The sequence below is a fragment of the Diospyros lotus genome, chromosome 6 (assembly GCF_014633365.1).
Source record: "Diospyros lotus cultivar Yz01 chromosome 6, ASM1463336v1, whole genome shotgun sequence".
NCBI lineage: Eukaryota > Viridiplantae > Streptophyta > Magnoliopsida > Ericales > Ebenaceae > Diospyros > Diospyros lotus.
The window spans coordinates 2,262,129-2,289,955 of NC_068343.1; the positions used below are offsets into that span (position 1 = coordinate 2,262,129).

A 27,827-nucleotide genomic window follows, 5' to 3' on the forward strand; every position below is an offset into this window, starting at 1 on the left:
AAGTGATCTCCCAAAACCATACATTATTTGCGTTATGGAAGCAGGATGCTGTATTTAGAAATCCTAGTTTGAAGAAGGATTAGAAGAGAGAGAAGAGTTAGAGAGCACAAACAAAACGAGTGTATAATAAAAAGTACAAACGATTCTGATGAAATATACACAGAAGAAAATCAAGTCCTTGAGAAGAATTCATGGGCCTCATTGAATCGCTCTAAGACGACATTGAAGATGGGGTGGACTGGCTGCAAGAGATTGTTGAAAGGACCCAATAGCGTCCTGGGCAATGGTTGAGAACCGGCCTTCTTTGAGCTGCTATATTGACACACGGATAGGCCGCTCAGGCAATAGCATGTGTGATAGTAGTCTTTGTGTTTCCCGGGTTTGTCCCTGAATCCGCTGTCCACCTGAACCAATTGCGCATCATTCAGAATTCATTGTTGGATTGTGGTTGTGCATTATAGGAGGAACCACAGGTGAATTAGCAAAGCATCTAACCAAATGCAGTTTCCAGCCAAATGGCTATTCAAAGAGCAGCCCTGTCACTGTAACTAGCACTAAGCCGAGCTATGGCATTTGGCTGGCAATGAAACATCTTCTATTTGTTATTTTCTTTAAGGGTAATGGTTAACTGACAATAAATGTATCTTATTTTCATATAACACACATTTATTACATTTTATTTTCAACCTCCAAATAATTCTATTAATTGATGATAAATGCATCATGTTTTGAATTATTTAGCCAACTAATATGATTCTTTAGAAACTAACTTCTCCCCATTTTTGGGGGAAGCAGATGGAATATAAATATTTCCAGCAATAAGAATTACCAAATGTTCTCAAACCATGAAATTCAATTTCAGAGTTAAACGACAGTGATAAAGAAAAAGGAACACAAGCAGCTTATATACAAGGATAGCCAGTAAGATATAAATGTAAAATCCCGGGTACCTGAGAGCACAACAGAATATACTGCTGCAAGGCTGTGCTGTTAAAAAATGGTTCTAATTCAGCATGTTCTCTGATAAAGTTCAAGCCAATATCGAAGAAATTTACAGGACAGCAGACATTATTTTGCCCTGCAGGGAATGAGCAGGAACATAAAATGAAGACTGGTCAGGACTTTTAATGAAAGAGAATCGGGACGGGGAAGGGCGTTTATAAACACAAAATTTGGCCCAGCCTGATGGAATAGATAACAGAAAGCATTTTCACTTTCAGTAATCAGCATACCTTCGTGCACTTTAGGCCTTAAAGGACAAGTGTCATTAACATGGAACAAGTTCCCTTTCAGATCTGCAGAACTTTCTGAGTCTGTACTATAGTATTCTTCCTCAGAATTTGAAGGCTCTAATTGTTGAATAATTGAATGTAACCTTTGTATCAATGCACACACTCCTCCCTGGTCATTTTCCAACTATTAATCCAGTATTCCAGGCACCAATAATATCAGTGATTAGGGAGGGCAAATAAACTGCACTCACCTGCCAAAAAGAATAGCAGCCGTCAACCAATTTATTAGTTCTCCCCTGAAATCCACCCTCAATACCTTGTCTGAATACCACCCAATTCTGGTGCGGGACCCAAAGAATTTTGAGAAAATAATAAAAATTGTCAACTACTCAGCAGTCCCCATAATATAATCACAAGAAATCGTAACACATAATCGGCTTAGAAAGAAGAATTAACCCTTCTTTTGCCAACTCCCTGAAAAGTTAGGTGTAACACGTGGCCATCTGTTGGCAACCCTCCAAATATAGGGTCCTGGAAACAACCTTGACCAGCCAATTTATCTGTTTTTTTTTTCCCAAAAAAGAAAGAGGGAAATGCCTAGTGGAGAGTCACTAAGGAGATCCACAGCATCTAAATGAACCATTTTGGACACTGCCAGTTGAGGTGACGCGTGGATGGCTAAAACAACAAGACACTTATATGTATTAATTAATTCTCCTTTTCTTACATAAATGGTTACCCATTTGAATTGATGGATAATAACAGCAAAAAATATTGTTGCCAAAGTCCCTATTCCTGTATTAAAGAGTAAAAGAATAGAAAAAGAAATTAATGTAAATTCTGTTGACTCTTTCAGTAACATCCATTCATAAACTGCAGAGGACTCTTATGGGTCATAAAAGTTAAGAAATGCTATTTCCTACAGAAATCCTCAGAAGTATGGCCCAAATCCACTTATTATCTTCAACATTTTATCCTTTTCTAACCATGGATAGGGACCCACATATATAGTTTTCTAGTCCTATCTCAACCTAATAACCTTTTCTCACCCTGACTGGTGAAGCTAGTTTCAAATAGAGCAAACTGGCAATTATGTCTTTTTCTTGCTTATTTTGGGCAGGCCCACCGTCCTTGTCAGTATCCCAACCTAGCCCACAGCTGGGTGCCAGAGTCCCCAAGTCTTCCAACAAGCCCGAGGTGATGCCACACTCAACTACAAAGTAGTACAATGAACTTGGCAAATAATGTAGGAGATAAGCAAGCATATTGAAACTTGGAAAAAATGGTCATACAACAAAGATGCACAAACATCACCCCAAAAAGAGTAGATGGAACTTACTATTAAACTAGGCAAGTCCAAACGAGTAACCTCATTAATCAAAATCATGGCGGCCAGCCCGCAAAAGGTGTATCTATATGAATTACAATCAGAGTACATGAGGAGATTTCTATAAAGTATAAGCATGCATGTAAGAAAAGAAGAAAATTAAGTGAAAACACATCAACCAACTTGCTTTCATGAAAATTTATGGATATAATCCAAATATAACTACAATTTAATCAGTGGGAAAGGAGTGGTGAAGGAAGAAATCCAGAGTGTCACATACCCACCATGAGCTTCAGACCCTGGTTCACCAGCAATGCCACCTTCATATGTCTGACAGCTGCATAAGAAAGGCGAATGACTCCAACCTTTAGTCATTCAAATTTTGATAATGAAATACAATGTTGAAAAAAGGACTATTTCAAATAATTAATTCATAATGATAATTTCACTTTAGGCAGTACGGAGGATTCACCAGATATCAACACCTTGCTAAACTTTTGTAACGGCCAACACCAATCACTAGCATTTTCAATTTGACAATAATGATACTGATAACAAAAATAATTATACAAACATATAGCATTTATCCTCTGTAGCAGCTCTGAGCATTTGCTTTCACAAAGAACAAAATTTTTAGCTCCAATGTCTATCTCTTTACCAAATTTAATTTGACAAATCTTACTCTACACCTCCTGTATCAACATCTCACCTAGTCCCATTTTGCTATTCCACAAAACATAAATTAGCCCCACTAAATATCATTTGTTCTCAACTGCCTTATCCAACATCAATCTTGTCACTCTCCCAGCAAAACATGTCACTCTTCCTCACCAGGCAGCTATTAATTTGTTTTTCACATGGGAAACAGTTCTAGGTAGTTCTCTCATTTTTATTTCCAATTGTTGCACTAGCAAGTGTTTTCTTGTTTGCCGCACTGCACATCCATCTCAACATCTATCATTTCTGCCATCCACTTTTGATGAATATATTCCTTAATAACTTAATATTTGGTCGAGCACGCTATCATTGGTCAATGATCCAAAATGTGTACCACCAACTCATTGCATTTTCCATTCATCAAGCCCAAAAAAAGCTTCACATCATTTACTTTAGCAGATTCAAACATGAAAAAGGTTAAGTAACATTAGTGTGAAGTGAAAAAATAAAAATAAGACTCCCAAAAAATAAGGTACAACAAGGAAAATGGTCCTCTCAGAAAAGATCACTACTGGAGTTATATATTTAAAGAAGGTGACCAACATTAGCAAAATGCATGCGGAAATTAGTGATAATTGGAATTGAACCAACATAATCTTTATTCTAGTAAACCTTGTAAGCAAACACGAGAAGATCTAATAGCCCAGCCACTTGTCCTTACATCTGCAATTCATGCATGACTGTATATTTCTCACATTTTCTAACATCATGCAATTCAGAAAAGATAGAAAAAAATTGATCAAGGACAGCTCTGTGCAATGCTAAGAAGCATAGACAAGTGATTAAATGCCAGAAATATGAGCATGGAACAAAATGGCCAAACTAAACAAAAATAGCCTGTAACCAACCTCAAGATGTAACTTCCAACATTCTGAACCAGTTCAGAATCCAAAATGTTCAAAATACTTGCAACCTGGTTGGGAGAAGGAAGATTGGAGGCATTACTGAAATATTTGACAAACAGAAAATTATAGAACAGTTATAGAGAAAGGTGTTGTAGTTTGCATCGAGTGTAAGCCCTAGAAGAAACCAGTGAAGTCCATAGTATCAAGCAGCAGATTATTCCAAGTATAGTTATGTACTTATGTATGAGGGGTATAATAGGAAATGTGTAGTCTTTTATTTCCCTTGTAACATCCGCCCAACTCTCTATAAATAGAATATATAGGGAAGCCGTTTGACACATGATCACTCATTCTGATGTGCGAGTGCAGTGTGTGAGAGGAAAGCTAGAAGAAAGATAGACTTTGTAATCTCCAAGATTGATTGTACTCGTGTGCATGTGTGAGAGGGACTCTTGTGTACTGGTTTCATTCATTCGTAGTGGATTTCATAGAGGATCTGAAGGCAGGATGTAGGACCGTTTATGCGGTCTGAACCAGGATAAATCTTGCTGTCTTCACTGTGTGGTTTGGTTGTCTCTTTCCCTAATTTCTTTACCGTTTTCAATTCTGTTTTTATATTTCTGTTGTTGTGATTGATTTCGGGTGAGGGTGTGAATGTGAATTGGCTGAGAATTGAGTGATTCTAGCACTCCTAATCCTAACAAAGGCAACCATTTAATCATATAAATCTGTGTGTAGCAACTTACAAAAACCAGATGATACTGATCAAATGACATCTGGTTTACTACAGAACTTTTTTTCAAATGCAGGTAGGATGGAAGGAACAAGATTAGACTACAGGAAATGTTCAATTTGCAGCAATTTCTTCACTGAATTCATCAAGCAAGCAGCAAGATGCAGGTGAAAGAACAGAGCAGAAAAGGGAAAGCAACTTACAGAAATAGCAGTATAGCAAGCACGGACATCTATTTCTCCACCATCATGCATCCTAATGGAAAATAAAATTTAATATCAGAAGGAAGTTATACTTACCATCTAAATACTAATTGGATATGTTAGGAAATTCAAGACAAGAGTTCAATAAATTCTATCAGGAGCAAACAAATCCTTGTTTATATTTACATGGTCTAGTTTATAAGGTAAAACTGGTAAATTCTCAAGGTTAAATGAATCACTTTGTTAAGACCAAATGAAATAGCCATTTTCCGATTTTCATATTTCTTTTTCCTTTTTGCACTTTGAGTAGGGGACAGCATGCATAATCTAAGTAATTCAACTAGTGAAAAGCCATGTTTGGACAATGACATTGGGCAGGCTAATAATATGTGCTAGAAACCTCAAACTTTGATCACACAGCAAAAATCTTGTTCATGCCTATATCTGTCACATGTAGAAAGAATTCACACGATCATAAGAATGAATTCATTTTATCAAACTTGATAAGTGATAACAAATCAACTTTAAGCCTGAAACTTTGAAGCAGTTGAGAAAACAACGGAGGCAAACCCCACCATTCAATGCCGTCAATCTCTATCTCTTCCACTGCAACCAATCTCCACCCATTGCCTTTTTATGCACCATGTTAAAAGGCCAGACAGCAGTGGGATGAACAACTAGTTGTGTGTTCGTGTGCATTCCTGTGCAAGATCCCAGCATCAGGTGTTTTGATGACCATCATGCAAGCTTTCAGTAAATGGCATCCTGTGCTCTGCTATGTTTAGTACAACAACATCACAAGCTGTAATCCCACTAGGTGATTGGTTACATGAGTTTTAGATATCCAATCATCTCTATCCTGTCTGAGGGTTTCCCACCAAGTTTTGCTATGGTCTTCCTCTTTATCATAGAAACTTCTAAGAAAGTGGCGCATCATGTTTGATATTGATATTTATGGAACATGCTTAACACTCAATTAAGCAAGAAACTCAATTATAAAACAGCATATAGTGTAGAAAATAAAACAACAAAAAATTTTAAATTTTAAGAATTATGCAACCCAAAAATTTTACATTCCAGCTGCTCTAGTATATTTCATGTGCAAGAATTATGCAACCCATTTTGGCATTTTCCATAAACTTTTAGCAAAAAGGGGGCACCTTCATAATAAACCCTAAAAGGAACATTACTAAATAAGATGTCACACCTGAAGCCTTCATAATAAACCCTAAAAGGAACATTACTAAATAAGATGTCACACCTGAAGCCCCCACTTGCATGTTTCATTCGCAGCAGAAAAGTGTACAGTTTACCTCTGCAAAAGTTATTAAAAAGGGACATGGAAAATCAACTAAAGGCGCAAGCATAAACCAATAAAAAAAAAAGTAACTTTGTTCATGTAAGATAAACTGGCCACCTATTAATTGATAACAATGATCTCTGACCACCCAAAGTTATAAGTGAATTGACTGCAGCATAAGTTGTTGCAAGATGAGGTAACTGACAAAAGTTGCAAAGAAATTGACAGATCAGATAGAATTAAGAATGAAAAAATCAGAACTACATTTCATATTAAACGATTAGTGGTGGCATTAATTGAAAAGGGATAAAAAGAAATGTAACTCTGAAACAAGCCTTAGAAAACTGTGAATGCTTGCCTAGATTGATATTAAGAGAGCTTGAAAAATATATACAGGTTACATCCAAATCTCTCCTATAAAGTAGGAGAAGATTTAGGTAATCTATCCCCTAAGAACTAGGATGAACTATCTCCTAATTTTTAGGAGATAAAACAGAAATAAAATACAAATTTACAACAATATCTACAACTTGAAAAGTAATTAAACAACTTTAGAATAATCTGATTTTAATCTATGCTCGAGAGTTGATAGGCTTCCACTTGGAATTTTAATTTTGTCCAACACTCCCCCTCAACCTGGTGAATAGATGCAAGTCATTCCCAGCTTGCTAATTAAAGACTCAAAACATGGTCTTACAACTATTTTTGTTAAAACATCAGCCACTTGATCAATAGAAGGTATATAGGATAGACTTATCCCTCCTCCTTCAATCTCCCTCTTTATAAAACTTCTATCTATTCTCACATGCTTCATCCGATTATGCTGCACCGGATTTTTCACAATACTGATAGCTGATTTGCTATCACTAAATACCTTTGTTGGTTGAGATAAAGGTATCCCCAACTCTTACATTAGCCTTTCTAGCCAATTCACCTCACACATCCCTTGAGCTATTGCTCGGAATTCAGCTTCAGCACTGCTACGAGCCACCATCGATTGCTTCTTGCTCCTCCATGTAACCACATTCCCCCATACCTTAATACAATATCCTGAAGTTGACATGTCCTCTCTAGAGCCTACCCAATCTGCATTGACATAGCCCTCAATTCCCCTATTCTCAATTTTTTGGAACATTAAACCCTTCCCAGGAGTACCTTTTAGGTATCTTAGAACATGAAACACAACCTTCATGTGCCTTTGAGTAGGAGAATGCATATATTGCTTATTACACTTACTGCACAGGCTATGTCTAGCCTAGTAAGTGATAAATAAATCAATCTCCCTACTAACATTTGGTATCTTTCTTTTTCTACCAGAATATCATCATATTTTTCTTCCATTTTCCAATCCTTTTCTAAGGGAGTTCCAGCTAGTTTACAAGCTGGCATCCCTGTATCTTTTTAGTAGATCAATGGTATATTTCCGTTGTGATATGAACAACCCTTCTTTGCTTTGAGCTACCTCCATGCCTATGAAGTATCTCACGGTTCCTAGGTCTTTTACTTCAAATTCAACCTTTAGTTACCTCTTCAAGTTGTCAATTTCCTGTAAATCATCACTTGTCACGATAATATCATCAACATATACAATTAATATAACTCTTTTCTCATTTCCAGTGGATTTTATAAACAAGGTATGATCTGATTGTCCTTGTTCATACCCTAATCAGTTGAGGGTCATGCTAAATTTCTTGAACCATGCCCTTGGGGATTGCTTGAATCCATATAGAGATTTCTTTAGTTTGCACACACTCCCACTATTAACCTCATGCTCAAAACCGGGGGGAAACCTCATATAGATCTCTTCATCCAAATCACCATTAAGGAAGGCATTCTTAATGTCAAACTGGAAGAGTGGCCAATCTAAATTCACAACAATAGATAGTAACACTCGAATGGAATTCAACTTAGCAACCGGAGCGAATGTCTCCTCATAATCAATCTCATAGGTTTGTGTAAACCCTTGGACAACCAATCTAGCCTTGTACCTTTCAATACTACCATTAGCATTATATTTCACAGTAAATACCCACTTACATCCTACCACCTCCTTGTTCAAGGGGGCAGTTTCACAACATCTCATGTATTGTTCCCCACTAGGGCATTCATTTCCTCCATAACTGCAGCCTTTCACTTGGGATTATTCATGGCACTTTGAATATGTTAGGCCCCCGGTTCACTTGACTTATCAAAGAAGGTCTAAGGGGCAACGATCAAGGGCAGATGTGTAAATAAGTTGACCAGCATAACAGCTAGCCATGTGCGTAAGGGGTAGAATGGGGAATCATTGGTGTAACAACCCAGCTATGGCATAATAGAATTCGGTTAAGGTATAGAGGAGGAATATGTATGGGGTGGGGTAGAGGGGGGATACGCTATTTTCTGTAAGCAAATTTGGGAGAGAGAGGGCCTCTCGAATGCCCTGGGTGTTCTTGTTCTTGGCTGGAAAATTTGATAGCTATTGATTCTTGATTGTTGTTTGAATTTCTATCAGGAATCCTACCAGAATATCCCTTGAAATTTCAATGTTGTCAACATTTGCAATAAATCCTCTGAATTGAGGAGAGAGCTATGCATAATTTAAATGGTTAGCAATAGGGTATTTAACACATGATCTTACCCCTTTCCTTAGAGCAATAGGTATGGCCCAATCCATATCATCTTCTGTGGTTGTACTGCTGTCACTATTGTATTCCCCTTTTCCATTTGATGGACCAGCCTCTGGAATAAATGGCTGACTTTGCTGAGGTTTCGGATGGCCTTTAGGACATTCAGAATAAACAAGCAAGGGGTTGTTTGGGTCAAGCAAAGGGCTGTTGTTTTGGTCTGAATGGGAAGAATAGTGAGGCACAGCTATTGTTTCAGGTTTAGAAGTAATAGGAGGAGGGTTTGGACTAGGATCTGCCAGTGTATTCTCAGGTGTAGAAGATGAGATGCTCCTTGAGAACATATTGGTAGTGAAAGGTCATGATGAGGTAAGGGAAAGATAGGATCTAGGCTATGAGGTATAGGCACCTCTTGAGAACAACCGGATTGATAGAATGGTAAATCCTCATAGAAAATAACATCAGTAGAGACAAAGAATTTTCTGGTGAGTACCCAATAAAGATGCATTTTTGGGCATTGGGATCTAACTTTGTCTGTGTGAGGCTATTGTTATGCACATATGCAGTACACCCAAAGACTTTAGGGTCAAGTTTAGAGAGATAGGGAGCATGAGGATATATATCACATAGGATGCTGAGAGGAGTGTGGAAGTTCAAGGTTTTAGAGGGAAGCCGATTAATCAAATAGGCAGATGTGAGAACAGCTTCCCCCCAAATAGGAATGAGGAACACGAGAGGTAAATAGCATAGCTCGTGCCACTTCTAGAATATGCCTATTTTTCCTTTCGGCCACCCCATTTTGTTGGGGTGTGTAAGGGCATGAGCTTTGATGAAATATTCATGTTCAACCAAGTAATGAGTGAGATCATTAGAAAAATACTCTCGGCCATTATTAGTCCGAAAGATTTGGATAGAAGTTTGAAACATATTCAAAATGAATCGATGGATTTTTTTGAAAATGTTGCTAGCTACTAATTTTTTTGAAAATGTTACCAGCTATTGATTTTTCCTTCATTAGATAAACTCAACACGCTCTAGAGTGATCATCGATAAATATGATGAACCATCTAGAACTAGTGATATTAGGGTGTTTAAAAAGACTCCAAATATCACTATGTATCAAATGAAAATGTCTTGAGAGTTTATAGAACTGAATAGGATGATGATTGATGAGATCTAGGTTGTTTAGCAAGAGTGCATGATTCACACGAAAAATTGTGCCCTTTATTGATAAGAAATTCAGGATACAAAGATTTAACATAAGGAAAGCTAGGATGCCCTAAACATTTATGGCATAACAAGACTTTGGCATTAGAAGTTACATTTAGGACTAATTTATTGGTAGGAAAGTTGAGACGATCTCCTTCCAGATAGTAAAGACCACCCACAGCCTTAGCACTGTCAATCATCATCACCGATACTTGATCCTGAAACAAACAATAGGAGGGTGGGAAAATTGCATTGCAATTCATATCTTGAGTGATCCTACTTATGGATAAAAGGTTGCATTTTAACCCTGGCACGTGTAGGACCGATTTCAGCCTTAATGCTGATACACACATTGTTCCAAAACCCATAATAGGGGATGTTGTGCCATCGGTCATGGAGATGTTAATAGGTAAAGTGCACAAAGTGAAATCAGTCATTAGGGTTTCAGAACTTGTCAAATGGTCAGATGCACCCATGTCTACCACCCACACATATTTGAATTTGAGTAGGTTACCCTGCAATGCTACAGATGCTATGGGCTGAGTAGCAATACCCTGATTGAGTAGCTTGTACAAGGCCTGAATTTGTTCCTCAGAAAGATTCAGGTTAGTACCAGTTTTAGGTTCTGTAGGAGTTTCAGCAACATATGTTGATCTTGGTATTTCCTTCTTGTTTTTTGGCTTCCAATTGGCCAGTTTTCCATGGATCTTCCAGCATGTCTCCTTCGTGTGGTATGGTTTCTTACAAAAATCACACCACAATTTGTTCTTTCCCTAATATTTTGGAAAGATCTCGCCCTGCCTAGCAATGGCAAGTGTTGAGTTTTGATGGTTTAGGATAGGATTAGTGTGCTAAAGCATGACTTTACGCCTGTGTCACGACTATGGTCTATTTTGCATTTTCATTTCTATTTGTTTTGCTGTATTTCCATTATTGCATTTATATTCTAGTTAATAGTCATATTCTAGCTAACAGATTATGTTAGCTATAGGAGGCTACGTGTAAAGGCCCTAGGAAAAGACAAAATATTCTGTTGCAACCGCTAGGGAGGGAAGGATCCGCTTCATCTATTCCCACCCGGTGCGCCTATATGTACTACTCCCATTCCACGAGAGATGGCTATGAAAAGATTGAATACAAAAATCACTATGTTTCTCTCTATCTCTCCCTCGCATTCTCCAATTCTCTCTAATCCTCTGTTCTTTCTACCCTCTTATTCGACTCCCTACTTTCATTTTCTTTCTAAACCACCGAGCCCCGGTTAGCTCATTGTCACTGTGGCCTAGGACCGTGACAATTTGGTATCAGAGACTCGATTCTGGACAAAACTTGTAGAAGCTTATGGCGGACGATACCCGCATGAAGAATATGGAATCACAGTTACAACAAGCCAACTCGTCCGTGACCGAGGTCCAGAGACGCGTCGACCAGCTGGAGCTGGGAAATGGTTGCAACCATGAGGCGATCATAGCAATGGACCGCAAGCTGGAAGGAGTGATGGACGGCCTGGAAAGAAGGCTGGATGGAACGCTAGTCCAGATGCGAGAAAAAATGGCACAGATGCGAGAGGAACTCAGAACACAACTACAGCAATTCATGCTGAGGTTCACTCGCCAAAATTCGGTGAGCATGGCCCCTGAAATTTCCTCCTAGAGATAGAACCGAACCCCTCTTAAGGAACGATAAAATAGTGCACTGACCAGAGACTCCCGATATAGGAGGGGAACAAGATGAAGAGGGGGCGACGATGCTGCACAAGGGGTCACGTGGAGCAGGCACCTCAACAACAGCCGGATTTCCTATGCCCTGAATGGAGATACCCATATTTGAAGGGGATAACCTGCGTTGGTGGGTGAGAAAATGTGAGAATGTTTGAATGGTATGACATTCCGGAGGGTAGAAGGGTGACCTTAGCTGCCGCTTACTTTAATGATGTAGTAGATGCATGGTATCAAGGGTGGATTAGTGTAAGGCACCATCCTACATGGGGTGAAGTCACTGAGAAATTATGTGAGAGATTCGTGGAAAGAAATTTGTCTGATATTGTTGAAGAATTTAACAAACTCAGACAGGTTGGGGAGTTGAACGCTTACTTGAAAAGGTTTGAGGAGCTTAGATCTATTATGAGTAGCCATGACCCACATCTCTCGGAGGCCTACTTCGTGTCCAGCTTCTTGAGTGGACTAAGTGAGGACCTCAGGCATATGGTCAAAATGATCAGACCTCGAACAGTGGAGCAAATAGTGGAGTGCGCGAGGCTGCAGGAGATGGTGGTGGAGGCCTTGATGAAGAAGCAGAGGCAGCAGAGTAAGGCTATGACGGCAAGGACCTCTCATCAGGGAGGCAGAGGATATAACCGAGAGTGGGCAGTTAGTAATCTCGGAGCTAAACCGCCGGGTGTACCCCAGGCCATGGGGAGGTTTAACGAACAAAGGAGGCAACCCGGGTTGTGTTTCAAGTGCGGGGATAAGTACTTCCCTAGGGCACCAATGTAGGAGACAAATTCTCCTGCTGGAAGGAGATCCAGGAGAGACAATGGAAGAGGTAGAAGATGTTGCTGAGAGGGAAGAGTTGGGGGAGGAAGACAATAGAGAAATATCAATCCATGCGTTAAAAGAAGTGACCAACAACAAGATAATTAAAGTCAAGGGAAAGGTGAAGGACAAGAACCTGATGAACTTGATTGATAGTGGAAGCACCCATAGCTTCCTTGATGAGGGTACTGCGAGGAGATTGAGAAGCCCGCTCTCGGATACTCCACCCCTTAGTGTGACAGTGGCTAATGGGGGTAGAGTGATTAGCAACTCGGCTTGCCCAAGGTTTATTTAGGAGATGCAAGGGGAAGAGTTCGAAGCTAACCTTAGGCTTCTGCAACTGGGGGGTTGTGATGTGGTTTTAGGGGTTGACTGGATGAAGGAAGTCAGCCCCATCAGTTTCGACTTTAATCATATGGAAGTATCTTTTGAAAAAGGAGGACAAAAGATTACACTCAAAGGAGGGCGCGAAATTGGAGCCTGCAAGATGATGACAGGAAGGAGCCTACAGCAAGTCCTTCGGCACAACTAGGGAAAACTGACTCAGTTGTTTTCGATTGTAGCGGTGGAGGAAGGGCAGGAGACAATGAGGACCGGGGAGCTCACCTTATCCATCAGCAGCCAGCATGGAGAAGTTGGCCAGGTACACTCTAGCCACCTTATTAATGAACTGTTGGTAGAATTTGGAGATTTATTTGTTGAGCCTAATACCTTACCACCCAACAGAGACCTAGACCACTCCATCCACCTCAAATCAAACTCCGAACCAGTAAATATCAGGGCTTACCGGTATTCACCCATCCAGAAACAGAGATCGAAAGGATGGTAAAAGAAATGTTAAACCAATCCTTTATAAGGCCTAGCCACAACCCCTTTGCCTCACCGGTCCTTCTAGTCAAGAAGAAGGACGGCACTTGGCGTTTTTGTGTAGACTATCGACAATTGAATGCCCTCACCATAAAAGACAAGTTCCCCATACCCTTGATAGAAGACCTAATGGATGAACTGCATAATGCCATCCATTTTCTCCAAGCTCGACCTTAGATCGGGCTATCACCAAATCAGAATGAAAGCTGAAGATATCCACAAAAATGCCTTCAGAACTCACCATGGACATTTTGAATTTCGGGTGATGCCTTTTGGGCTCACCAATGCACCAGCTACCTTTCAATCTCTCATGAACCGAATATTTGAACCTTATTTGAGAAAATTTGTATTAGTTTTCTTTGATGACATCCTTGTTTACAGCCCAAACCTCGAACAACACCTATCCCATCTCAAAACTACCCTAGAAGTCCTCAAATCCAACCAACTTTTCATAAAAAGGACTAAGTGTTGCTTCGGCCAAGATCGGGTGGAATACTTGGGCCATATAATATCGGGGGAGGGAGTGAGAACAGACCTAAAGAAAGTGGAGGCCATGATCAACTGGCCCAAACCCGCAAACTTGAAGGCTCTAAGAGGGTTCCTCGGCCTCATGGGATATTATCGACGGTTTGTTAAAGGTATGGCATCATCAGCCTGCCCCCTAACTGAGCTGCTAAAGAAGGGGAATTTCAAATGGGGTGAGGAGGCTGAAGCAGCCTTCGAGAAGCTTAAGGTGGCGGTGAGCACAGTGCCGGCGAGCACAGTGCCGGCTTTAGGGTTATCATATTTTAATGAACCCTTTGTACTGGAGACAGATGCTTGTGGAGTTGGTGTAGGGGCAGTCCTAATGCAGAAGGGTAGGCCTTTAGCATTCTTAAGCCAAGCTTTGAGCGCCAGGCACTTGGGATTGAGCATATATGAGAAGGAATTCCTAGCAATCTTGATGGCAGTTGAGAGGTGGAGACACTACTTAGAAGGGGGTAGATTCATCATCAAAACAGATCATGAAAGCCTAAAATTTTTACTACAGCAGAAGCTACAAAAGAGAGGCATGGCCAAGCTGATGGGGCTCGACTATTCCATACAGTTCAAGCGAGGGAAGGAAAATATAGCTGCAGATGCACTATCAAGGTGTCAAGAGGAAGGCAGCTTGGCAACTATTACTACAATAGTTCTCGAATAGTTTCAGGAGGTGGTTGACAGCTATGCCGACGATGAGCAGATTGTGGAGCTAATGGAGAGGTTGGCGATGGAACCTAATGGGACTGGAAACTATACTCTAAAGGACGAGATGTTGAGGTTTAAAGGCAGGCTGGTCATAGGGAGCAAGGGGGACCTTAAGCAGAAGATTTTACAGTCATTGCATGACTCACCCGTGGGGGGGCATTCGGGGATCCAAAATACCTACCTCCGAGTTAGGCAGTTGTTTTATTGGCCCAAGATGAAGGCGGACGTAAAGAACTTTGTGTTGGCATGCGATATATGCAAGAGGTGTAAACTAGAGAACATGGCCTACCCGGGCCTCTTACAACCTCTACCAGTACCAGGTCGAGCTTGGGTTAGTGTATCCATGGATTTCATCGAGGGGCTACCTAAATCAGAAGGGAGGGATAGTATTTTGGTTGTAGTGGATCGGTTCACTAAGTTCACACAGTTTATAGGGCTGGCCCACCCTTACACAGCCAAGGAAGTGGCTAGAATGTTTATGGACAGAGTAGTATCACAGCATGGAGTGCCAAGCACCATCATATCAGAGTGCGACAAGGTGTTCACAAGCCACTTCTGGCAAGAATTGATGGGATCTATAGGGATTAAGCTTAATATGTCAACAGCATATCATCCCCAATCAGATGAGCAGACTGAGAGGGTCAACCAGGGGCTGAAAACCTACCTAAGGTGCATATGTATACAGCAGCCCAAACACTGGCATAGGTGGTTGGCATTGGCACAATGGTGGTATAATACCACCCACCATACATCCTTAAAAATGTCCCCCTATGAGGCACTATATGGATGTCCACCGCAGCTATTACCGACCACTGGAGGGCAAGCAACAGAGATATCGGTGGAAGAATACCTACAACAAAAGAGGGTGGTCTTGCAACAACTAAAGCAAGAATTGGCATCGGCCCAGAATAGGATGAAATAGTATGCTGACAAAAGGAGAAGCGACCGAGAATTTAAAGTGGGAGAAAGGGTGTATCTCAAGCTAAGATACCCTCACCTGAAGGCCCTCAGTCAAGAGGCAGTAACCAAGTTGAGCCCTCGGTACTTTGGACCATTCATTATAGTAAAAAAAAAAAGGTAAGGTGGCTTACAGACTCCAACTACCCGAAGGATCCGCTGCATCTATTCCCACCCAGTGCGCCTATATGTACTACTCCCATTCCACGGGAGATGGCTATGAAAAGATTGAATACAAAAATCACTCTGTTTCTCTATCTCTCCCTCGCATTCTCCAATTCTCTCTAATCCTCTGTTCTTTCTACCTTCTTACTCAACTCCCTACTGTCATTTTCTTTCTAAACCACCGAGCCCCGGTTAGCTCATTGTCACTATGGCCTAGGACCGGGACAGCCTGCTTTCTTCCCTCCTAACTTCTGCAAAAACTTCTTTAAGGGTTGGTAGGGGTTTTGAACCCAAAATCCTTTCCCTGACCTCATCCAAATCAGTGTTAAGCCCATATAGAAAATCAAAAATCATATCCTTTTCTACCATCTTACTGTACTTTTGGCCATCCACATGAGATTCCCAACTAATAGAGTGAAATAGGTTCATTTCATGCCACAATTGTACCAAAATATTGAAATATTCAATAATACTTAGATTATCTTGTTTGGTAGACCTTATGGCTAACCTGATTTCAAATCATTGGGATGAGTTTTCCAGATCTGAGTACATCTCCTGGACTAAATCCCAAATCTCTTTTGTAATATCCCGAGAGCCCAAAGAGAGGTAATATATATCGAGAATAAGGAAGGAAGGAAAAAACACCAGCTGAATACCTTTTGAGCTGAATGTAGACAAAGAACTCCCGGATCAAACGTGCTTGAGCTGGAGAAGCTCAAGGATAGTGTCACGACCCAGGCGTAACAATGGCTTGATTTCCAATCCGGTTAGGATCGAAATAGGTATTGCTCAGAATAGAGCCAAAACAGAAACGATTTTGAGAAGTAAAAGGAGAGAGAGAGTAGAATTCAGTCATTTCTCATTTCATGCTATCCATAGCCATATAACTGACTATATATAGGCTACCCAAGGGCAGATTCCCAGCCCAGCCATTGCAACAAACAGCCAGCTGGCCCATGTGTAGGAATATTCTATTTGTCCACTTGACTAATAAGGAATTACTGAAATAAAATTACAGCAGTGTAACTAATGCAAAAAAATTAAATTGGCAGTAAAATATGTAGTGTTAGAGCTAGTGGCGTGTGACAATTCCCCCCTCGTTAGCTCTTTCTTGTCCTCAAGAAAGGTTGAGGAGGCTGGTTGATCTGGGGAACTGCTGCAACAATTGTGGTAGGTACTCCCATGTGCTCTCTTCCTCTACTGCTCCCTGCCATTTAACCAACACTTGTATGATAGGTGCCCCTTGCTGATCACCTCGGGCTCAACTATTCTCCTGACCTCTTTAGACAATTGTGGCAGCATAGGACTCACCAGCTGTGCTCTGGCTGACTTCTTCAATAGCGAGACATGGAATACGAGGTGGATGCGAGACTCCTCAGGGAGTTTCAGCTGGTAAGCCACTCAACCAACCTTGGCAATTATAGGGAATGGCCCGAAATACTTTGGGCTAAGCTTGGATACAGGACCAGACGAAATAGACTTAAGATGGGGATACCTTAGCCTTAAGTAAATTTCCTCGCCCACATCGAACTCTCGATCACTTTTTCTACGGTCAGCGATTTGTTTCATCCTGTTTTGAGCTGATGCCAACTCCCTTTTTAATTGTTGCAATACCTGTTTCCTTTGCTGCAAATAATCTTCCACTTTAGCCACTATTGAGTAGTTTCCCACAGCCGGTATTAAGGGAGGTAGGTAACCAAAAAGAGCCTCAAATGGTGACATTTTGAGTGATGAATGGTGGTTAGAATTGTACCACCATTGTGTCATTGGCAGCCACTTATGTCACTCTTTAGGGTGCAGAAAGCTCATGCATCTCAGATAAGATTCCAAGCTTTGATTCACCCTCTCGGTTTAGCTATCTGTTTGAGGGTGATAGGCTGTGGACATGTTCAACCTCGTTCCCAAGGCCTTCATGAGCTCTTGCCATAGAAGACTGGTAAAGACTTTGTCCCGGTCGGAAATAATAGTCTTTGGAACCCCGTGCACCTTAACCACCTGATCCAAGAACACCCGAGCCACGTCTTGGGCTATGAAAGGATGTGTCAACCCTATGAAATATGCAAACTTTGTGAGCCTGTCAACAACTACCAAAATACTATCCCTTCCCTCAAATTTCGGCAGCCCTTCAATGAAGTCCATAGAGATGTTTTCCCAAGCTTGGTTTGGAATCGATAAGGGCTGTAGAATAGGCTACCGTCTCACTCTTGCACCGTTTGCACACCTCACAAGCCATAACAAATTTCTTCACCTCTGCTTTAAGACCTTGCCAGTAAAACAATTGTTTTACCCTTAGGTAGGTGTTTTGCACTCCTGAATGCCCCCCTAAGGCTGACTCATGAAGGGATCGTTGTATCCTCTCCTTGAGACCATCATCATCTCCAACCACTATCCTTCCTTGGTATCTCAACACTCCTCCACCTAAGCTGTATCCATCCTCCTCTTTGCTGCCCGTAGCAACTCTTTCCAATATTTGCTTAATCTTTGCATTCCCTTCATAGCTATCAGTAATTTCCTTGCATCAATCAGGGACTACCGTAGATATAAGGGCCACTTCCCCAACCTCATGACACCTGGACAAAGCATCGATAGCCACATTTTCTTTCCCTTTTCGGTACTGGATCACATAGTCCAACCCCATAAGCTTGGACATCCCCTTCTTTTGCAGTTGGGTCTGGGTGTGCAATTTTTGTTGTAATAAAAACTTCAAGCTTTCATGGTCGGTTTTGATTATAAACCTCCCTCCTTCAAAATAATGCCTCCATTTATCAACAGCCATTAACACAGCCGGGAACTCCTTCTCGTATATGCTTAACCCTACATGCTTGGGCCCTAGTGCACGGCTAAGAAAGGCCAGCAATCTCCCTTCTTGCATCAACACTGCCCCAATACCGGTTGCACAAGCATCGGTCTCCAATACAAAAGGTTTGCCAAAATCAGGTAGCCCCAAAGTGGGTACTCTACTCACTGCCTCCTTTACCCTTTCAAAGGCCAAATCAGCCTCCTCACCCCATTTAAACCCTTCCTTCTTCAAAAGTCCCGTTAAGGGCTTACTAATAACCCCATATCCTTTGACAAATCTGTGGTAGTAGCCTATTAGGCCCAAGAATCCTCTTAAAGCTCGGACTGATTTGGGTTTTGGCCAATTCAACATTGCCTCTATCTTACTTTGGTCGGTGCTGACCCCATTTTTCGAGATCACATGCCCTAGGTACTCCACTTGGCTTTGATTAAAAGCACATTTAGACCTCTTGATATAGAGCTGATTGGATTTAAGGATCTCAAAGGTGGTTTTAAGGTGTTTTAGGTGAGTTTCAAACGAGGGACTATAGATAAGTATGTCATCGAAGAAAACCAATATAAACTTTCTTAGGTAAGGCTCAAAGATTTGGTTCTTTAGTGATTGGAAAGTGACAGGGGCATTAGTAAGCCCAAAGGGCATTACTAGGAACTCAAAATGCCCATGATGGGTTCTAAAGGCCGTTTTAGGAGTGCCTTCGGGTTTCATCCTAATTTGATGATAACCCGAACGAAGATCAAGTTTAGAAAAGAATTTGGCTTGACTTAGTTCATCCAAGAGATCTTCCACCAAGGGTATAGGGAACTTGTCTTTGATAGTTATGGCGTTAAGTTGGCGATAATCCACACAAAAGAGCCATGTACCATCCTTTTTTCTTACCAATAAAACCGGGGAAGCAAAGGGGCTATGGTTGGGTTTAATGATGGACTGTTGCAACATCTCCCTAACCATGGTTTCTATAATAGATTTTTAAATTGGGGGGGGGGGGGTATCTGTAGGATCTCACATTGACAAGCTCCGAGTTGGGTTTAAGATGAATAACATGGTCAAACTCTCGGTTGGGGGGTAAGCCTTTTGGTTCTTGGAATATATCAATAAATTCAATCAGCAATTTATCAAGTAGAGCAGTGTTTTGTACCTGCCCAACAGTGGAGTTCGGTGTCTTGATGCTGAAATAGGCCTCTCCTGGCCTTGCATTGCCTAGCGCCTCCTCTACTGACACAATTGAAAACAATTGTGTTAACTGCCCCCCACTTGTTCTTAAACACCTTTTGGAGCCTTTTCCCAATTATCATCTTGCATACTCCCGCTTCCCTTCCTCTAGACAGAGTCAGTCTTCTACCTCCTTTCTCAAAGGAAACTTCCATCCTATTAAAATCAAAACTAATAGGACTAACTTCTTTCATCCAATCTACGCCCAAAACGACATCACAACCCCCTAAGCCCAGCAATCTCAAGTCTGCCTCGAATGGTTCTCCCTGCATCTCCCAGCAGAATCCTTAGCATGTTGACTTGCTTATTACCCTGCTCCGTTGGCAACGGTTACACTCAGTGGTAGTGTACTGGCCAACTTGCACTTAAGTTTCCCCGCCATTCCTTCATCAAGGAAGCTGTGAGTGCTTCCACTATCAATCAAGATCATTAGGCTGTAGTCCCTTACCTTCCCTTCAACCTTAATTATTTTGTTGTTAGGGACTCCCTTGAGAGCATGTATGGAAATCTCTCCATCGTGTTCCCCTTCACACTCTTCTTCTTCAGTTCCTTCTTCACCTTCGTGCACCCCTTCCTCATCGCCTTCTAACAACAAGATTTGTCTCTTACATTGGTGTCTAGGAAAATACTTGTCCCCACACCTATAGCACAGCCCAGAAAGTCTCCTTTGATCTCCCAATCGACCACCATAGATGGAAACCCTCCTCTAGTCACATTTTTTGTCCCAACACCCTCTTTGGCTGCCTCTCTATTGGGGTTTCTACCTCCCGAGGAAACGACCCCAATCCCATGCTCTTCTGTTGTTGCTTCTGCTTCTTCACCAGAGCTTCAACCACCATCTCTTGTAATCGCACGCTTTCTAACGCTTGCTCGACCGTTTGGGGCTTCAAAACTTTTATCATTGGTCTTAATTCATCATTCAACCCGCTTAAATAACTAGACACAAAATAAGCTTCCGAGAGGTGAGGATTATGGTGGATCATAAGTGACTTAAGCTCCTCAAACCATTTTTGATAGGATTCTACACTTCCAACTTGCTTCAGCTTATTAAACTCTTCTACCATGTCCACCATGCTTCTATCCCCAAAGCGTTCATTCAATTTTTCTGCAAATTCTTCCCAAGTGTGAATCCTTCCCACTCCCACACATCCTTGGTACCATGCGTCCACCACCTCGTTAAAATAGGCCAAAGCCAAAGTTACCATCTGCCTTTCGGGTATGTTATACCATTCAAACATTCTCTCGCACCTCCTAATCTACCATCTAGGGTTGGCTCCTTCGAACGTTGGTACCTCCATTCGGGGCATAGGAAACCCAGGTGGTTGGTGATTAACTTGGCCGTCTCCTCTTCTCCTCACGAATCCTTCCATTTCCTCTTCTGGATCAATCTCATTTTCCCGATGGTCATTTCCTTGGTTCATTACATTCTCTCCTAGAATGGGTTCAGTTCTTCCTCGAAAAGGAAAGTCAGGCGAGAGTCTTACCGCATGTTGCCGAGTGAACATCAGCATAAATCGTTGCATCTGAGCTCCTAACTCCTCCCGCACCCTCTCAATGGAGTTATCCAGCCTGCGTTCCATTCCTTCCATAGAGCTCTCGACCTTGCAGTCCAATGCTACAATTGCTTCATGCTCCCTCGTAGCTCCCAACTCCAACTGATCGACTCGGTTGTGAAAATCGACCAGTGACGAGCTGACTTGCTGCACTGCGTCTCTAATCCCTTCATCCTAGTTCCGTCCGCCATTGGTTTAGTGTTTTTGGCCGAGAACCGAAGCTCTGATACCAAGTTGTCACGATCCAAGTGTAACAATGGCTTGATTTCCAATCCGATTAGGATCGGAATAGGTACTGCTCAGAATAGAGCCGAACAGAAACGATTTTTTAGAAGTAGAAGGAGAGAGAGAGAGAAGATCGATAGAAAAGAGTAGAATTCAGTCGTTTCTCATTTCATGCTATCCATAGCCATATAACTGACTATATATAGGCTGCCCAAGGGCAGATTCCCAGCCCGGCCGTTGCAACAAACAGCCAGCTAGCCCATGCATAGGAATATTCCATTTATCCACTTGACTAATAAGGAATTATTGAAATAAAATTACAGTAGTGTAACTAATGCAAGAAAATTAAATTGGCAGTAAAATATGTAGTGTTAGAGCTGGTAGCGCGTGACAGATGGGTGACCCCCTGAGAAGTTCGCGTAGGCCCATCAGGGTATGTTGTTCCGGTCATTTCTATCGCTCGATGCGAGATGTTACAAATGGTATCAAAGCCGACCCCCGAGCCTCTGAACACGGTGGTAGGGCAAACCTCAACGCTGAGTCCCTAGGGGGGGAGCTGTAGGCACTTTAGGCGAATCCCACATCGGCTATGCAACGGGGGGAAATCTGGGACCAGTTGTAAGATCGCACAACGAGGACGTCATGTGCTCAAGGGGGGGAGAATGTAATATCTCGAGAGCTCAGAGAGAGATAGTATATATCGAGAATGAGTAAGGAATGAAACAACACCAGCTGGATACATTTTGGGCTGAATGTAAACAAAGAACTCCCGGGTTAAGCGTGCTTGAGCTGGGAAAGCTCATGGATGGGTGACCCCCTAGAAAGTTCACATAAGCCCATCAGGGTATATTGTTCTGGTCCTTCCTATCGCTCGATAGGGGATGTTACATCTTTTGTGGTTTTTAGAAGAGATAAGTCTTGCTAATTCTAGGCTCCATCAAGTTTAGCAACGATGCCACGATTGTCGAGTTCTCCGCCTCCCATACACCATAGGTGGTTGCATCTATTGGTGGAGTAGGAGTAGATCCTATCAAATATCCTGCCTTACCCTTACCCTTCCCCTTAATCACCAACATCACATATTGAAACCACTCCCTGAAATTACTCCCATTTAGCTTATGTGGAGTGATTTGCAAAGGGTGATTATCAATCGGGATGACAAGAAAATTTTGCTAAGAAGGAGAAGGAGGAAGAGTGCTCGGAGATCTGGTAGCATAAGCTTATGTTAGGGTAGTGTTAGATTGTGGGTCGGCCATGATTGAAACAAACAAAGATTGAAAAACAAGCATAAACTTGTTATGATCATAAAGCAGGCTTTGATACCATGAAACAAGCCTTAGAAAACCGTGAATGATTGCCTAGATTGATATTAAGAGAGCTTGAAAAATATATACAAGTTACATCCTAATATTTCTCCTATAAAGTAGAGAAGATTTAGGTAATCTATCCCCTAAGAACTAGGATGAACTATCTCCTAATTTTTAGGAGATAAAACAGAAATAAAATACAAATTTACAATAATATCTACAGCTTGAAAAGTAATTAAACAACTTTAGGATAATCAGATTTTAATCTATGTCCAAGCGGCTTCCACTTGGAATTTCAATCTTGTCCAACAAACTCAAACAGATTTGCATGTCAAACAGAACATGCACCTAAACCAAACTACTTGAAAAGTGCTTGATGATAATAAAGTTTCCAATTAAATGGCATCTCATGAATGAGAAGCAAAGCTAGCAAGCAGACATCAGCAAAATTTTATTATTTCTTCCTGTTTAACACAGTTAGCAATACCAAACAAAACCAATATTACTACGAATGTTAAAATTGAAATACAGATTTCCTGGGAAGATAAACAACTTGATTACAGAAACAATCTAAGGCATGCTTCTAGTGTCCAAATAGACATTGGCGCGATACTAGTAACAAGAAGACTTCAGGGCAAAGTGTTTAAATTTCACTTGCCTGCCCAGGTCCACCACCAAATCCACCATCAGGATGCTGCAAATATAACAATATATGAAAATTAAAATCAATAAGCTCATAGAAGCGAGAATTTGACACTGTCCAAAGTTCATCAACATCATATGAGTTATATATTTGCAGAAAAATGATTAAAAGAAAAATCAACAAGTAGAACAAAACCAGAACTTTGTTGCTTTAAACAGAGCAGGTGTCCACTATAAACCAATAATTGATTTCAGTCCTCCATCGCCAAGTAAATAAGAAACATATGAAAATATAAGGCCATTATGGGAGATGGGTATTGTTGAGATAATAAGAGGAAGTTGAGCTTCCGGTGACTGCTATATTATGTTATAGAAGTAATCCATAGCAAATCAGGAAATATTCAAACTCAAATGATCTTCTTATCATGAATATTGTATTTTGGCAACATCCATACATCCCCAGTCAACAATTACTAAATTCAAGGATACCCTTTCTAACTAGATTGTGTAATGCTACAAAATACCAACAAGACATTAACAGAATTATACTTTGCTACAAGAGTTGATTTGCTCTACCCCCCCCCCCCCCCCAAAAAAAAAAAGAGGTTGATTTGCTCTTGTTCCCTGTAACATTGTACTGATGTTGCTCTATTATCAAGAGAAATTGTGTCACTCCTTTTTGCATTACGTGAAGGGTCATCTTTCAGTAATATTACACCCACAAAAGCACCAATTATGCATCCAACTATAATTTTAATTACATCCTCTCTGACACCTATATTGTTAGATTATATAGGCTGACCAGGAGCTGTAGCACAAGGGAGGAGTCAGTTATACTGACGCCTTGAGGACCAAACATCAAACAAATCTGCCCAAGGGTCTGTTTATCCTCGTAGTAAAATTTCTGTAACTGTGAGAATTGTTTTAGTAAAAAGTGCCCTCGGCAAAATTCTAATTTTTGTTTCTCCTCTGGAACAAATGGATTATGCAGTATAAGAATATTTTTTTGTTTTGGCCAAGCACAATTAAAATATGAGAAAATGTTTTACTTATTTAAAAGTGCTTTTGAACTATATCACAACACGGCCAAACAAGCAGTGAATGTATTCAACAATGAGTTTATATGCCATTCATGGACGTATAAGCATATAAATGGCATTAGACCATAAGCTATTTCTGCATCCATACAATTGAAAGGATGGAGCAGCGAGCATGATTTGGTAATAAGCCAAAACGTCTACTATTACCAGTTAAAATGATCACTTTCACTTTGGAATCCCAGACAATTTGATTAGGGGCCAGTCAACAATTTTCAACTCAAAAATTACACACTTAATTGCACCAAAAACCAATTCATATAAAAAGAACCATTAAAGAGAAAAAAAAAAGTGTTGTACTCTAGGGAAGGAAGTGATGTGACCACTGCTGGTGATTTTATTTTCTTGAGCAAAAAAACACACCCAACAAGCACTTGAATTCAGAGATTAGGCAAGAAGTATCAAGCTGGAAAAGGTCATTTTCTAAGTAGCAAGAACAGGGTATGAGTATAATGCACTGATGTCTATTGAGCAATTAATAAGAACCAGTGCTTCGGCAGTACATGGCTGCCGGTTAGCATTCCCCTCGAGTAAGGCATTTTGTTGAAATTATAGGAACGTGGGTTCTTAGGAAGTAGAAGTAAGAGAAAGCTAAATACAACCATCCAGATCCCATATAACCACTGGACCTTATTAGTTGACAGTGATAGTCGTATTTAGATGAGAATATAAGAGGCTAAAGGACAAGTATAGAAAACTACGCCGAGTAAGATTACAAATAATTGAAAACAGGAAATGCATTGAGATTTAATTGAAACCCTGACCTGACATCGACCTAGAAAGTCAATAACGTTCTCTTCTAGTTTAGCATCAAGAGGTTCGCCTAACATAGCAATTGAATGAAGAATCCAGTAGCAAATCCAAGGCCGACTGTTGGGTGGAAAAACTGTGAATTAGTAGCTGATACTTGGCAAGTGAAATTGTAAAAATCGCAATTCGTTATTTTGTGAGGAGACATACTTCGCATCCAAGACGCCAAATGCGGGGCCTAGTTCTCTGAGACCCTTATAGAGGTACTCAATGTGCTCGTCGCGACGAACTTCCAACCTTCACGCATGTGAGATCATCAAAAATCAATTAATTGCGATGGTTTACACGGTGTGAGAAAGTTGAATACAGAGTGATCAAAATATCGTCATAAAACCCTAGGTTTTGCCGAGGATGAGATAGAAAAAGGCGAGGGTGGCTTACATGACGGCCTGAGGGTTGTGGGGAAGGCCCATGAAGATGTTGTAGATCTCGAAAACCTGCCTCTCCACCATCCACTGCTCTCGCTGAGTGACCGTCGGTCTCTTCGCCGCCGAGGTTTCCATTGCTGTCGGCCTGTTCCAATCCAGAGACTGGGCCTCGCTTTATCGCTTATTCGCTTCCTTCTCCTTTGCCTCTTCTAAGTTTAGAAGTGAAAGGAATGTCAGTTTAGAAGTTAAACGAATGCCCCCGCTAGTCTCCACGATCTGAATTCTCGTATTCGAATTCATTATTTACGTAATTATAATAGATAAGACTCAAATTTATTTTTTTTATAAAAAATTATAGAATCAAGTGACAAGAGCTCAAAAAAAAGACATCCCAAGTTTAAAAGTGACAATCCCACTAACATTAGTGTGATTAGAATTGGGTTTACATTTTGGGTTTGATCACCCAAGTTAGAGGGCAAAACCCATATTTTTGTCTGTATTGGCCATTGGAGCATTTAATTTGTTTTAATTATTTTTTATATTTTTTATTATAATAATTTTTAAAAAATATATTTTAATTATATTAATTTATCTAAATTTTTAAATTAATTTAACTTATATACTTTTGAGGTATAAAACAAAATAAAATAAATTAATTTAACTTTTTTTTTTACGTGTTAAAAAATAAAAATTAAATTAACTTAAAAATACAAATATATGAATGCAATTAAAATAAAAAAAAATAAAATAATCACAAAAAAAACTATGAAAGTATAGGTCAAAATATGAATTTGACCCACCGGCTTAAATATTTATTATTAAATATATTGAGTTTAAGTTTGATTACTTACAGATATTTAATAATAAACATGTAAATTACAGTTAATTAAAATAATCAAATAAATAATTATGTATAAATAATAAATAACATGTTATTTTAATTATTTCATAATATATACAATTATAATTTAATAAAAATTATACATCATTTGAGACATCAAAACTCAAATCTCACTTATGTGGTGTGTGTAATCTTTAGTATACCTCAAGTCTGATGATGCATAACTGATATAAAAACTTCTGTCCAAACAGTCGTTGAGGTTGTGTATTGGAATAATAGTGATGAAAAGTTACTTAGTCATAAAAAATATATTTATAATAATATTATTTTATTTTTTAATATTAAAACTAAGATCGAAAACTAATGATACTTTATCCAATTGATCAAATTATAAAATTATCATTTTCACTAAATATAAGTCATAGAGAAGCAATGATGGAAGAGAGGATCATATTAACCTTAAGAATATTTGTATATTTAAATAAAAGTTACTTTAGTGATTTTTTATTAATATAAATAAAAATTAAAATTTATTTTATTTTTTTTAGATATAAAATCATTTATAATTTTTTGTATTTAATTTATTTTTAATTGACAATATAGACAATAGGAAAATATCTAAAAATATAAGAGTTTAATAAATAAACAATGTAAAAAGTTCATAGACAAGTCTTACAAATTAAAAATTTATCGATTTATCTTTTTTTTTTCCCTTAATGCCTAGATCAATATGAATTTTTCAAATAAAATTTTCGTCGTTAAAAAAAATATTTTATCAAATTATCCTTATAAAATAACATAATTTTTTTTCATCGTGTTACTGAATTACACATCCCTATTATTGCTTAATATTAAAAAATAATTAGTGAATTTTGGGAATTGGGGGACTAGCTTATCTAAATGATTCTTCATTATTTATTATCTAATATTAAAAAATAATTCATAGACTTAGAGAGTTAAAGGGCCTCATTGTCTCAATGACATCTCATCGTTATTGCCTAATATTAAAAAATAATTTATGAACTTTGAGAATTAGAGGTCTCATTGTCCAAT

The 27,827-nt window shown here is 39.8% G+C and overlaps 2 protein-coding genes across 2 annotated transcripts in view; both read right to left on the reverse strand.

The window, feature by feature from the left end:
• LOC127803965 (uncharacterized) overlaps window positions 1-27,827 on the reverse strand; it is a 106,840-nt gene that overhangs the window by 45,080 nt on the left and 33,933 nt on the right. The gene's annotated exons all lie outside the window — the stretch shown is intronic.
• On the reverse strand, window positions 4-26,168 carry LOC127803962 (protein farnesyltransferase subunit beta). Its single transcript, XM_052340644.1, has 14 exons — window positions 25,947-26,168; window positions 25,716-25,802; window positions 25,520-25,625; window positions 23,675-23,710; window positions 6,475-6,557; window positions 6,319-6,372; window positions 5,058-5,109; window positions 4,125-4,189; window positions 2,840-2,896; window positions 2,572-2,644; window positions 1,484-1,570; window positions 1,233-1,401; window positions 951-1,078; window positions 4-404 (listed from the first exon to the last, which is right to left on the reverse strand). The coding sequence occupies exons 1-14, from the start codon at window positions 26,066-26,068 to the stop codon at window positions 171-173; spliced, it is 1,353 nt and encodes a 450-aa protein (XP_052196604.1). The 5' UTR covers window positions 26,069-26,168; the 3' UTR covers window positions 4-170.